The sequence below is a fragment of the Lacerta agilis genome, chromosome 11 (genome assembly GCF_009819535.1).
Source record: "Lacerta agilis isolate rLacAgi1 chromosome 11, rLacAgi1.pri, whole genome shotgun sequence".
NCBI classification, from domain to species: Eukaryota; Metazoa; Chordata; class Lepidosauria; order Squamata; family Lacertidae; genus Lacerta; species Lacerta agilis.
In genome coordinates, this window is record NC_046322.1 from 28,964,157 (window position 1) to 28,978,938 (window position 14,782).

At 41.1% G+C, this 14,782-nt stretch overlaps 1 protein-coding gene across 1 annotated transcript; it reads right to left on the bottom strand.

The window, feature by feature from the left end:
• Positions 1-1,957: 1,957 nt before the first annotated feature.
• Positions 1,958-14,658, bottom strand: UTP15 (UTP15 small subunit processome component). Its single transcript, XM_033164409.1, has 13 exons — positions 14,511-14,658; positions 12,323-12,496; positions 11,756-11,848; positions 10,579-10,763; positions 9,686-9,864; positions 8,385-8,510; positions 7,513-7,648; positions 6,858-6,942; positions 5,647-5,796; positions 5,188-5,289; positions 3,477-3,610; positions 2,994-3,052; positions 1,958-2,475 (listed from the first exon to the last, which is right to left on the bottom strand). The coding sequence occupies exons 2-13, from the start codon at positions 12,410-12,412 to the stop codon at positions 2,282-2,284; spliced, it is 1,533 nt and encodes a 510-aa protein (XP_033020300.1). The 5' UTR covers positions 12,413-12,496; positions 14,511-14,658; the 3' UTR covers positions 1,958-2,281.
• Between the last annotated feature and the right edge of the window lie 124 nt (positions 14,659-14,782).

Sequence of the window (14,782 nt, forward strand, 5' to 3'; positions counted from 1 at the left end):
ACTCGAGATTTATCTGGAGGCCACCTAATCTCATAGTTGAGCTAAGAATAACTCACCTTGAAACAGGCATTTGGGCTATGTGTTAACTATATCAGGTTACTGGCACCAGACGGCAAGGTTTCAGAGTTACCTGTGAGCATTCTGTTTCTGCAGAGGTGGCTTGCGCACCTACAAAAAAACGGGAAGCTCTCATCTCAGGCTTCAGCACAAGCAAGGGTGGTAGCAAACACATACAAGCTCCCTTAGCAAAGAAGACACCACTGAGTTACAGCCCTTCAGTAAAACTACAGATAAGCAATAGGCCACAGCACAATGGACAGCAAGAGGTACTTCCAGAAGCTCTATTCACATATATTTTCTAAACAGATGTATAGGTTCACATTTAGTTCTCATCACCCCTGCCTTCTAGGGAAAAAATCCAGATATTCCTCCCCACCAATGTAATTAAGAAAAGCATACCAGGAAGGGATAGAAATGAAGATTTTCCTTATGGCTTGCAGTTCTAGTTTGAGCAAGGTCCTTTTCAATGCATCCAACATCTGAAAAAAAATCTTCCATATGTAAATGGCATGTTTTGCTTTTAGTTTGCTAACATAACTTGCTAACAGCGGGTGGTGCTGTGGTCTAAACTACTGAGCTTCTTGGGCTTGCTGACTGCAAGGTTGGTAGTTTGAATCCGTGTGACAGGGTGCGTTCCCATTGCTTTGTCCTTAGCAGTTTGAAAGCATACCAGTGCAAATAGATAAATAGGTACCATTGCGGCGGGAAGATAATCGGCATTTCTGTTCACTTTGGCATTCGTCACGGTGTTCCGTTGTGCCAGAAGCAGTTTAGTCACACTGGCCACATGACCCAGAAAGCTGTCTGCAGAGAAACGCCAGCTCCCTCGGCCTGAAAGCGAGATGAGCGCCGCAACCCCATGGTCGAATTCGACTGGACTTAACCGTCTAGGGGTCCTTTACCATTACCTTTTTAACCTAAGTATGCGAGACTAAAACCAGAACCCTGGCTAAAAGAGATGAGGACCCAGCTGGTACTAACTTGCTAAGTAGTAACTGCTTTTTATTCAGTGATCATATGCCTCCATGAGCATAGAACAGAAGCTGAAATAGCCTCTTCAGTTGACTAAACTTCTAGCATCTGGATTCTTTGCACTGAAAGATGTTAAAAGTGAAGAGGCTGCTTTTTGGTGTGAATGTTACAAGAGGAGGTTCCATTTCTGAGCCTTTTCACCTTTAAAAAGGCACACATTTTCCCCCTGATAACAACAATATTCCAATTTTGGTAAAACAAGTATATTCAGGCCTTAAATTATACAACTTGCTGATTTGAAGCACAATATCATGGTACGGATCAAATGCAATCTTCTTACATATTTGGCAATTATCAACATACTTATCCACCATTGGGCAATCCTGGCATCATTGTACAAAACAGACTTGTCATTCGGATTAGAAAGTTCTGAATAATCAGAGCCCTTGGCTGACACACTCCTCCTAGTCCTAGGATGTGATGCGGGGGGGGGGGGGGGGGCAACGACACATCAACCATGTACTTAGCAAATACTCAACATGTGCTTTAATCAGTTGGAATAAATAATGTAGCCAAAGTCAGTGTTGATGTTAAAAACTTTATCCTTAGGATTTAAAATCATTTTTAAAAAGGAAAATATATTCATCACAAGCAGCCTCAGATGCTATTTAAACATGATGTGATTTTCATATTTAACACATATAGCACGAATTCTGTTGAAAAGTTGAGAATTGAACACGCATATAGTTTTCCAGCATGAAATCAGGCCATACTGACCACCAATGATTCCATATGAGAAATTTAAAATGGAAAACAATGCCGTTTAATTTCACTGAAATGGACATATTTCTTTCTATTTGAATAGCTGGGTATTCAATAAAGGTCTCTTCAAGAAAGCAAGGAGAAAAAGATGAAGATGTCTGGATTATCTGTCTGTGACCATATAACTGAGAGCCCAATGGGTTTGTATAAATAAAGTCCAACTTTACACAATATAGGCAGAAATATTTTAACAGTTAAATTGCTTCTGATTAAAAAAAAAAACCTTGTGGCAAAAAAGATAAATCCCAAAGGGTCTTAGTTCTTCAATCACCAGTAATTTGCACCCTTCAAAAAGAGGCCTTGCCATTTTCCTCCTGCTTCAAAGCAATACTTTTTTTTGGGGGGGGGAGGTCTGGTGAAAATAAGAGTCAAGTGCAATGAACTCCCAGGTGAAGTTGTCCAGCAATGGACATTGTTCCAGTGCCCTCTATAAACCATCAGTATTGTTCTTGTCCAGTGGCATGGGCTTTTTTCTTGCCATGGTAGCAAACAGTGCATCCATCATCCCCAAGACTTCTAGTAATTCTTCCTGGAGATCAATCTCTTTTTCAATGAGATTTTGAAGTTTTAGAAATTGCCTGTCAATAACCGAGGACTGTCCAACCACAGGCATGTAGATTTCTGCCAAGGAAGAGATACAAGTTAAAATGGAACTTCCCTGCTTAATGGGATTTAACGCATCTTATAAGCATAAAACAAGTCTAAAATCGTTTTATTGAAGATAGCAAGGTTTTGCAGGCTGGCATATTGTATCAAATGCAAGAGGCAATGAGAGAAGTTTAATAAATCCAATATGAATGCTATCATCATTGTTTATTTAAAAAGACAATGCTTTTTCAATAAAATCATTTCAATGAGGTCTAAAAGTGCTTTCAAAAATTGAAAGGTATCTGAAGAAGTGTGCATGCACATGAAAGCTCATACCTGTAACAAACTTAGTTGGTCTCTAAAATGCTACTGGAAGGAATTTTAGTATATTGTTTCTATTAAATTGGTTATCATGGTAACGTAGAAAGCCTTGTACACAAAGCAAAGACCACACCAATACACAGCTAGTGAATAGAAAAAATATTGGGGTGTGTCTTGGGTTACCTTGGTATGAATCAATTTTATTAGTATTGTCAGATATTAGTACTTACCTATAATCATTTCTGCAACATTTATCAGCACAGGAGCAAATCTTGCATCAGTCACGTTTCTGCAAGTTAATAGCCAGATGTTAGCAATTTTCACTATTGTAGAAGAAACACACTGAAGGCTATGTTCTCCGTCATATGGAGAAAGTGCTGTAGAGAGCTGGTGAGATGCCAGTGAGAAAAGGAGAGGTGAGAGCTAAAAGCAGAGGGGGCTGAACTGCATGTGCTGATCTGACCTAACTTGCTGGCTCTCCGGCTGTAGGCATCTAGTTCAGACGTGTACATAGAAGCTAAGCAGTGCTTTGCCAGCACTGGGTTCCTGTGACCACCCCACCCAAACCTTCACAAGCTGACCTTTCCTTGTTCCACTTTGACATGGCAGAACTGTCTGAAAGCCTTGCTTTAGAAAGCAGAACGCCTAGTACCATTTCTCCCAATTTGTAGCACAATTTTTTGGCCCGGAAAACACAATTACCGAGCAATTACCTTATCAAGAAAGAAAGGAGGACACTGAGCTGTTTTTCATCTCTTCCTGCGAGTGCGTTTTTCAAGGTTCCTCTGCGGTTTATTTCCTGCATGACCGTGACTACAACTTCAGGTGGTTTTTTCCTCACAGATTCCTAGAAACACAAAGCATTCAATAGCACAAGTCTGCAGCAAGGGGACTGCATGAACTTAAGCAATTTGAATCATTCCTTGCCCATAAAGAAAAGGGAATGCATTCAGAATGTGTTTAAAACTCATTAATGGGACAGCTCATTGGGCTTCTAAGCCTCCAGCTCCTGCGTCAGTCCTTTAGTACCAAGGAGCTGCTCAAAGACCATCAAGTGAAACATCTATAACTCTGGCTATTCCTAATCAAAGTAAGATGTTATTTTTACAAATAGAGCCCATGCCCAGAAGTGGTGATAAGAGTATGTAGATTTTGGCTAGGCTAGAGCTGGGGAATGTTTTCCAGCAAGAAGGCCACATTTCTTTCTGGGCAACTTTCTGAGGGCCACATAAGAGCGCTAGGTGAGGCCAGAAAAAAGTAGGCAGAGCAATGAAAAGTTTGACTTGTATAGATTAGTTTTACACATGCTCTCATTCCTCTCTCTCTCTGTCCAGGCATGTGTGGCATAATCAGGGTTGCAGGACACATTATTGCAGGCAAATACACTCAAGGACACAGGAAAGCAGACCTGGTGAAGGGTGTGGCCTGGGAAGAGTCCCAGGGCCAGATGGAGAGGTCTAGAGGGCCATCATCGGCCAGAAAGAAAGGACTACTCTACAGTTACTCCAAGACTAGTGCTTGTGAGTTTTGCTTTCTGGTCTAAGTAACTATATAAAACAGAAGAAAGCATGGCTCATCAAATGTAAAAGGAACTTGAGTATTTTTTAGTTCATTAAGGCTCAGGAGAAAACACTACACAAACACTCTGTGAGGTGAGTGGGGCTGAAGGACTTCAAAGACGTGGGTGCAGCAGCTGCATGTGGAACGGAGACGCGAACCCGGTTCACCAGATTATGAGTCTACCACTCTTAACCACTATACCACACTGGCTCTAAGACAGTTGGATGGCGCCTTGTACGCCTCCTTCCAACAACTCCTGCAGCAAAGCTGGTGCCAAATGTATTGCTTTGCTTTGGACCACATCAGTGAGACTGAGGGGGAAGTCTTTTTGCCTGGGCAGCCCAGGACCTCCATACACACTGCTCAGACTTGCACCCCGGGGAGGTCACTTTGGTACTGCTGACCCAAGAGTTTGACTTCACCCCCAAAGGCGCACTGCACTGTCTCTCGAGACAGACGGATGCCAACAACAACAAAAATACACAACAACATTTTCATGAGATTTCCCACTGTTGGCAGTAACATCCATGCTGTAACTATGGGCTGTATCTCACTAAATTATTGACTGTACAGGATGACTACTGCAAACACAATGGAACAGCCTCTCCCTCTGCTCCCTCCACATACCCCCAAATCTGATCCAGAGCTGGGGAAGCAGAGCAGAGGAAGGGCAAGTTCTGTTGTACTTGTAGGAGTCATTCTGCACACACGATTATTTAGTTGTACACAGCCCTATGAACAATAGAAGGCCTTTGTTTATGGATCATTTTATGGCAGATTCACTGGAAGGAGTTTTACAGTACAATAGTGTAACTGAAACAGAACCATCCAATCTAAAAGGTGACTCAAGTCCTACTACCTTACCTCAAGTACAGCATCAAGAGCCTTAGAAACCTGGAAACTTCTCAGGAGCTTATCATATTTCTTCAAACAGGTTTTTACAGGCTTACTGACAAAGAAATCCTCCTAAAAATGAAGGGAGAGACAATCCATGATAAAACCCACAAACCACCATCCCACCTACTTCATTATCACCTTTGTATTGTTTGCATAGTTTATCCTGCCACAGAAATGCAAAACCAGATACATTTTGTTCTTGTCAAGTTTATTTTCCCCTTCACCCAGTACACTTAAAGTATGGAGTGGTCTGATTCAGTATACAGCAGCTTCATGTTCCTCCAACTGATCAGTCAACGAAATGTTGCAGCCTAAGTAATTTCCCCTTAAGTCTTTGTTACTAAAGTTTCAAAAACATGATCTATTAATGCATCTTTTTTGCTGGTAGAAAACAATACTTGTTCTGTGCATCCTTTTGTTCCATACCTGCTTTGGCATGTAGTTCTTTCCTTTCACAAAGGTCCTATACGCAGGCCTTCTCCTCTGCTGAAGGAGCTCTCTTGCACCTTCATGCTTCCGATGTTTAACATTCAGTATTCCATTTGTCATGCCTACAACTAGAGATTCATCCTCAGGCTGGAAGGAAGGAGAAACAGGCTTGCTTAACCAGAAACTGTAACTCAAGACACACATTTTTAGTTCTCCGTCTTTAGTTTAAAGCTTCCCATTTACAGCAAAGGAGGATTACCTCGGATAATATTTATTTTATTAAGATATTTTTTTTAGCTGCCCTTTAGCAGTCAGGTATCAGGGCAGTATATAAAATAAAGCAACAATGGCTTCTAATATTCCATTCTGAGCAGAGGGAAATTGTGAAAAGACATCCTTGGAAGAATGGAATCAAGTTAAAGCCTGTTCCTAATTACCTGGCCTAGGCTACATCCACAACACATATTTAATGCAGTCTCATTCCATTTTAAAAGTCATAGCTTCCCTCCTGCAAAAAATCCTGGGTACTGGAGTCCATTTAAGGGCCTCCTAACACCCCTCAGCTCCCTTAACAACAACTATAGCTCCAAGCATTCTTGGGGGTGGGGAAGACTCTTAAAGGGGAATAAGAATGCTTTAAATGTATGGTGCAGCTGTGACCTAGATGTGGTTAAGCCCCAGCAACTTCTTCTAGTCTAATAATGCAATCCTATGCATGTTTATTCGAAAGCAAGTTCCACAGGGTTTATTTCAAGATAAGCATGCATAGGATTATGCTGTCCAGTGCTTGAAGGATAGAAGTGATCGGCATTGGTGCCAACAGCCTTTAACTTGCCAAATTTGATGGTTCATGTGCCCTTTTACAATTAAGATGGTCTAAGGTGATGGGATGCGGGTGGCACTGTGGTCTAAACCACTGAGCCTCTTGTAATCACCTGCCTGGTGCAAACAATATCCATATGAATGAAAACATGGTGCAATACATTCCAGACAGACCCCTTGCAGGGGTAGGGGAGGGGGAAGGGGAATCCACATTGCTTCCACATCATTCCTGCAAGCACAACCGAAAGAAACCTCTTGGGGTGCCTTCCAAACCTACAATTCTGTGAAGCAGCCAGTGTGTGACATAGTGTGTGTTCTAAGCTCAATTTTCAAATTGCCAGGTAGTCATCGCTTGCCAGGTGGGTTTACAGTATTTTAGTACTTACCGCCAAGGCAAGACTGAGAATGGATGCTGCATAGTTAAAGCTGTGGACAACCTTGTAGGAAGTTGTACTGTAAACCTTCACATGCCTACGAAGAGAAACCAAAAATACAGATTTCAGAATACTCAATAGGTTAAATATTTTATGAAGATGTGACTTGCACCCAGTTGCTGCAAAAAAAAAATATGTGGCTAAACTCATATTTTCAAGTCATATCTTTTAGTGAAAGGGGCGGAACCAGAAGTAGAGTAAGAATGCATGCAAGTCAATATTCTCAGAACGCTGCTAAATTGTATATCCAGCCCAACATTCTGCTATCTGCTTGTTTAATGAATTTATATCCCACCATTCCTCCCGAGGGAGCCCAGGACAGCAAACAGATCCACAATTTAAAGACAAAAACAAAGCACAAACTTTCTGAAAACAATTACATATTAAAAAAAACAAAAACATTCTTCCTTCGGGTTGCCAGGAGTAGAATTCCAAATTCCTGAGTAAAAAGGAATTTTTCTGAAATTCCTTCTGAAAGCTAATGGTGATAGAGAAAGGCACCTTTAACCAATTGCAAGACAAAACAGAAAACACAGGTGTATGGAATTACACCTCTACATAGAAAGCTCTCTAGAAAAGCCAGTAAGAGAAACTGAAAAATACAAACCTGTCTAGTGAGCCGGAAAGCAGTCTCTGACCAGAGCTACTCAGACACAAACAGGTTACAGTCTTATGGTGATTTCTCAAGGACACTAGTAACTGTCCTCCTCTAAGGAAGTCCCAGACTTTAACATAACGACCACCTTTTAAAAAGAAAGGATTATTTGTACACAAATAGTAAACAAGGCATTTCATAGGCATGCATGAGTGCTGCCACAATTTTTCCTCTAGGCCAGTTTCCCAAACTTGGATCTCCAGCTGTTTTGGGGACTACAATCCCCATCACCCCTGACCAATGGTCCTACTAGCTAGGGATGATAGGTGGGGAAACTTGTGGCCCTCTAGATGTTGCTGAACTACAACTGCCATCAGTCCTAGCTAGCACAGCCACTGATCAGCAATGGTGGGAGCTGTAGCACAGCAATCTCTAGAGGACCACATACTCCCCCCCCCCCCCGAACATATAATCTGATAGACGATAAAACACCCCCCCTTACAGTAGGAAGCACGTCTCCCATACAGACTGCATTACACACAGAGACCTACATGAACAGCAGCAAAAGGAAAGACACACATATCTCCCTCTGACAATCCAAAGTCAACCTTGCATGGTTTTTTCTTAAAATGATAATGGGAAACCAAGACTGCAGCATTTCAATATACCCTTGAAAAAAGACTTAGAAGCTACTATCTAGCAAGCACAGGGCTTCAGCCACAAATGGTACAGAACCTTACAGCAGTCACACTCTTGTCACTAGGGTCTGCACCCTCCATCAATTACAAAGAGGGAAATAAGTAAGATAGATTGCAGACAGAACTAGAAACAAGCTGTATGGTTGGAAGGAGGGAGGGAGGGAAACTGCCCGTTTGATGAAATACCTGCAGTCACAAGAAGACCTCCGGAAGGAAAGAGATTAACACTCTCAACCGGCTGCCCATGCTCTATTGTCATGACACTTTTTTCTGCCCGTGTATCAAACACTTTCACAGTATGATCATATGAACCTAGAAGGCATCCCAGAAATAAGGAAAAAGAAGATTTTGAGGGTTGTAACAGTTGACATCATGACTACAAGCCTACTATTTCAATGAGTCTGTAACGCATAAGACTTAGCTGGATGCAACCCCAATATTTTAACATACATAGAATAATGGAATGTTGTTCTAGGTGCAACTCCCCACCCCCACCCCAGACCCAAATCACGGTGTATTGTTGAAACAGCCACTGGTGTAATATAAAACATCAATGATCAACTCACATCTCGCCCCTCCACACCAAATCACACTGAAAGCAGCTGTTCTGAAGGGACACACCACTTTACCCAAGCATGATTCCAGAAGTTACTAGTAGAGTCTAAAATAAATTGCTCAGTAAAAAGAGTGCAGCAAACACCTGTGGGGTTCGAATCTTGTTTTTATTTGATTTGTGATTTTAATCCAATGAAGCCATTTAGTGACTCCTCTCTCATCACCCATTATGTCTGGGCCGCAATATTTTTTAATGCGCCAACTACAATGATGTCTCCTTATGCAATGACTTCTACTCAGATCAAGCGTGAAGAAAAAGGAAACACAAGTGCAAAAAAAAAATTCAGCATAAGCTGAATCATTCTCCCTGAACAGAGCCACAAAAAATTGCAAGCAGCAAAATACTAAGAAGGCATTAAATTAGAGAAGCAAATGGTGGTTACAGAGCAATAAGGAAAGCAAGCCTTTTATAGCAGGAATGGGGAAACTCTTTCAGCCTGAGGGTCACATTCTTTTCTGGGCAACCGCCCAAGGGCCAAATGCCAGTGGTGGGTGGGGCCAGGGGCAAAAGTGGGCAGAGCAATAATTGTACCTTTGTGCAGAGCAGGCTAGTTGTATCACATATACTATACACCTCTCTATCCTCCCATCCAGGAAACTAAGTGGTCATTATCAAAGCTCAAGGACATATTCCAGTCAGGCAAAAGTACTCAAGGAGGGCATGAAATGGGGCTGGTGAGGGGTGTAGCCTGACCAGATCATGTGCTGGAGGGGGGCATAGGGAGAGAGAACCAAGGAGCAAATAAAGCAATATGAAGGGTTGCGTTTGGCCTCCAGCCCTGATTCTCCAGCTGTTTTATGGTAAACCTGCAATATCTGCAAAGAAAATGTGCCCAGCAGAGACACAGAGAAGTAGAAAGTGAGCCACCAACCTGTTACAAAAAGATCAGCATTCAGTTTACTAGTACAGCCACATCTCACATAGTCTGTGTGCTCGTTGTAGGATACGATTTCTGATGCGGATGAAATGTCCCACACCTTTGATGTGTAATCATCTGCTCCAGATACTATTCGGAATTTATCAGATAGAAAGCCCACAACATGTACTGCTCTAAAAAGCAAGATTCAAAATTCCCCAAATTAGTCCTTTGCAACTTTTAGTGACATACATGAATTTTCCATTCATCTCCAGTATTATTTATGGTGATGATGGCTACATTTATATCCCACCTTTCCTCCAAGTTCAAGGAGACATACATGGGTCTCCACTCCCCATTTTATCCTCACAACAAGCCTGTGAGGTAGTTTACTACTGACAAATGTCTTAGAGGACGTAGACACAAAAGCTTTCAAGACAAATCCAAGAATTGGAAATCCTGAGAATATTCTGCTGAGATGACCTTGGATGTGTGGTCTGATGTGATGAATTCACCAGAAAGCTAACTGAAATTTCCTGCTTTTGTACTTCATGAAACAGAGAAGTAGACATACTAAACTGATCCACCTGGAATGGACTGAGGTGTGAGCCAGTTTCCTTAGGTGACTAGTATTCCAGAACAGCAGGACCATAACTGACAAAGACTTGCCTGGATCTCTAGCAATCAAAGCTCTCAAGACGAAGGCACACAAAGCTCAAGTTGGCAGGAAGGTTCAAATGAGAAGTCATCAAAGAAAAATGGAGTGCAAAATGCAGGCTACAAGCTTGATGCATCGTGATTACACAAAAAGCACTCATTAAATGCATTTTCAATACCCAATGATCTTGCAGAGTGTAAAACAAATCTTTGCAGAATTGACCTGTTTTAAGTAAAATATGCTCTCTTACTTAGTATGGCCATCAAACTGTCGCAACACTGCTCTCCCACTGGTATCAAAGAGTCGAATGCTGCCCTCTTCACTGCCAGCAACCAGCAACTTCCCATCATCTCGATACGTAGCACAGTATGCTACATCTTTGAAGCGAGAGAATGTTTTGATTGGTTCTTGAGAGTATCGACCATAAATGTGGATCTAGAACAAAAAGTAATGTGTACATGGACAGCATGACATACAGACGCAACTGAAATACCAAGCTATCTCTTTTGCCCAATAGCAGTATTGTTGCTGGACTTCAGCCATTCATTCCAGCTATTGTTAGCACAAGGCGCTTCATGGATGGAGAGGGGGAGATTTGGTGCCTGTAGGCTCTGTGCACAGAGGTACATTGCTCTATGGAATTTGAGCATACAGTGTCAAAAATGGATGACGATAAGGGGCAGGGTTTTCCATTAACGCAATGACAGCCCTGAATATTTCATTCCCCACCCCCACCCCATTGGTCTGAATGGCAACCAGTTACATACACGCGAGAAAGTAAAAGTGCAACATTCAGTGGACTATTGGGTCTTGTGAACCACTTCCAGGCTATACATTTGATTTGATTTCAAACCATGCAAGCATCATTGTGATGTCAGGTGATTGACAAACAGGTGATCCCACCTACCTGTCATATTTGGCTTGCAAGGGAGAGGGGAGAGATAACAAGCTGGTCCACCTGTCAAATCCAGTCCTCCACCCCTGCTCTAAGCCACAATTTACCATTACATCCAAACCAGGTCAGACAGAGATGATATCATCATCAAGAATTACAATCTATAAATAAACTTTTGCTGCTTAAGTAACAAGTTCCACCCCCCCATACTTCCATTGCCAGACATGCTTTTTTCCCTTCCAGCATATGTTCCATCCATTTTCAGTTTATTTTCTAAATAATGCACATATCCCAATGCCCCAAACAATCAGGTAATAATTATCTGTATACAACAAAAATATCAACATGGCTTTGTGGAGGCAAACAGGATTCTCAAGGCCCTTTGCAGATAAAGGCAGCACAGCCCTATGGTGTTACTTCCACAGCTGCAACACAAGCAGACAAAATAAGTGTGCAAGCAAACTTAGCAGAGCCCTATATAATACGAGTACAAGAAGAGGCTGTGAAAACTGGACTATATTTTAAACCTTACCCTTGATGAAGCTGTGACAGCATAGTTGTATGGAGGAATTGGAGAAAAGTCTATTTTGTTCACTGCACCAAACTCCTTTATCTGAATGGGAGCCTTAAAAAAAATGGTAGCATAATTATCATTGTGGTTTGAAGACAGTTTCTTTAACAGAATATTTACAAAAGTGAGAGAGAAGCACATCAAAATGTTAAAAATATTTATTAGATTATGAACTTTTAAAAACATTCAGAAATGCACTAGGTTGTATTTGTTTTAGTGCCATAAGTGCTATATAGAATTGCATGTACAGGATTTCATCTCATTATTTAATTCATGTACTCTTGATTTTTGCATAGTTGTTTCTCTGTTTCATTATAGTTGTTTTAAAAAGGTTTTAAATGTTTCTTTGCACTCTAGTGTCGTAACAAAGCAGTATAATTGTGGCAAAGGTACGTCTATTTAACATATATATATAATATCAACTTATTATCCTAATATAAGGAAGTACAGAACTCAAATGCAAAGTTTGCATGCATTCTCTTTCAATGTCCAAGTCAAATTAGTGAGACTGAAACAATGTATTATTACCTTGAAATTCTTCCAATATGAAGTATCCTTTGTTACTTTCTCACCAAGCTTTGGAAAAGACTGGATTTTAACAGGTTTGTAGTCAGCCATTTTATGTTAAGCAAAAGTTCTTCAAGTATCAAAATATAATCTTCCAGTGTTGCAAATTTCATATGGCAAAAGTAGACCAGGCTTCTGAGGAGGGGAGAACAAGAGTACACAAAACACTGAAATCTATCTACAATACTAAGCAAACATGTACTGCAAATTTTAAAGCAATTCACATACTATTCATTACCCCTATGAACTAACTTACTTTCCTTCATTTTGACTGACATGATACATTTTAATCCTCATCTAAAACAAGTATTTTGTTTCTCATTATCCAGCTTCAATATTTGGCAGTTTTCTGTATCTAAAGCAGACTAGAATAGCTGTCCAAACCCATCTAACGGAACTCAGTATCAGTATTTTGCCTCAAAAACAAAACCTATATATCCTGAACGTGCAAAGCAACAAGTGGTTTCAAAACAACTCTGAGCTGTCTTATATTTTTCCAGTATCACAGGATCTTGTGCAAAGCAATCACAAACTGAACTGACATGAAGTCTAGGGAGTAAATGATCATAGGAGTATAGAAAACTGCCTATACTTAGTCAGACCACTGACATATCTAGCCAACTACTGTCCACAGTAACTGGCATCAGCTCTTCAGAATTTCAGACAGGGGACATTCCCAGCCCTACCTGAAGATGCCAGGGGTTGAATCAAAAACCTTATGTTTCCATGCTCTACCACTGAGCTACAGCCCTTTGATAAAACTACAGAAAAGCAAAAACTCAGAGCACTGCCATTTGAGTTTCTTAAGGGTGGTGGAAAGCAAGCTAAGTCAATATTAGCTCAATCTAAACAAAACTCTCAGTCAATGTCAGCTAGTTAATAAACATGTTTAGGACTACAGCTGACAAAGAACTTGATGTACAAGACAGAAGGACATTCCTGACTTCACAAACCAGGAATAGTCAATGTGTTGGGATACTCCAGGTATTGCTGGACTTCAGCTTAAATAATTACAATTCAGCATAGCCAAAAGAGGAGCTTTTGGAGCCATTTCTCCCCCCCCCCCAAAAAAAAGGTAAGTGAGGTGGAGGTGGAGCAGAGAGAGAAACACATGGCACAAGATTATAAAGTTATGTACAGTGTGGAGAAAGTAAATAGAACATTTTCTGCATCTTTCATAATATTAGGGTCTTAGGATCACCAGATGAAACTGATCACCTGATGAAATTGGATTGGAAGTTCAGAATATTGGCAGATGAAAATGATGGACTACCAGTATATGGAGCTTGCTGAACTGACCGGGAGACTCTGAGACCAGAGGGATGAAAGGGTGGAGAAAGATTGGAGTAAATTTAAAATATATTTAAAGAACTATGCTAAGATTTGTATTTAAAATAACCAGGAAGAAATAGATAGGCAGCAGATATCGAAGATAGATAAGAAGTAGTTATAGATGAAATAATGTTAAGGAGTTAAAAGTAAAGAGAAAGTTGTTTTTTATATTAACATTATATAAAAAGGTAAAGAAATTACTAAAGATGATTTACAAGGAAAGCAGATGGAGAGGGCGTGAGGAAGTCAATACACAATGTTAACAAAAGAGGGTTAGAGTTAATTAATTGTTTTTATTAATCTTTTTTGTTGTGTATTTTGTTGTAATGTTTTTTGTTGTATGTGTTGTTTGTTTGTGTTTTTTCTGAAAAATCAATAAAAAAAATTGGGGGGGGGGGGAGGAAGTTCAGAATAGACCAAATAAAATAATGAGCCAGGATAGCGCAACAGAATGTCCACACTCAAAGGCAGTATTCACTTAAATATCAGGATACTAGGAACAGACAACTGTGGAGAGATGCTGCTGCCATTAATCCCTTGGCTGTAGGCTTCTCTGTCTTCGTTGAAAATAAGATACTGGACTAAATTTGGGTCTAGCAGGGTTCTCCTGAAGGTTTCCCTGAAATTGAGGGGCAGCTTCGCCAACCGATTTCCTGCCTCTCCTACATGTAATAGAGACGTAAGAGGCTAGTGGGGGGTCTGATGAATGCGATCGCTCTGCAGCGATGGCAGAGGCTTTCCTCTGAGAGGAAAGTCACACGCGCGTGTTTCCTGCGGGACAAGACCTCCAGGCTTTCAACCAAGGGATTAATTTTACCTCAGAATTTGAAGATTTCTTCTTCAGCGCTTTAGAGTCACGTTGCCGCCTATGGAGGCCGCCATCACCGCGCTCAAGCTTCCGCGTAGGATGCTTACGTCATAAGCAGTGCGCCGCCCCTGCCGCCGACAACGGCGCGTTGTGTTCTACTCACGATCCCTGTCCTAGAGATAGGAAGAAAATAACACCATCTAAACTTCGGGTTCCTATCAGAAAGGTGTTGCCCGCGGGGAGTGGCACAAACATAACCCAGCGCAAGAGAGCCGCATGAC

Excerpts from the sequence above, each read along its gene's own strand:
- UTP15 (XM_033164409.1), bottom strand. The coding sequence starts at position 12,412 with ATGGCTGACTACAAACCTGTTAAAATCCAGTCTTTTCCAAAGCTTGGT. Across the intron at positions 7,649-8,384 it reads AGGTCTTCTTGTGACTGCAG|GTGGTCGTTATGTTAAAGTC; the intron begins GTATTTCATCAA and ends TCTTTTTAAAAG. Across the intron at positions 6,943-7,512 it reads CTTTCCGGCTCACTAGACAG|GCATGTGAAGGTTTACAGTA; the intron begins GTTTGTATTTTT and ends TTCTCTTCGTAG.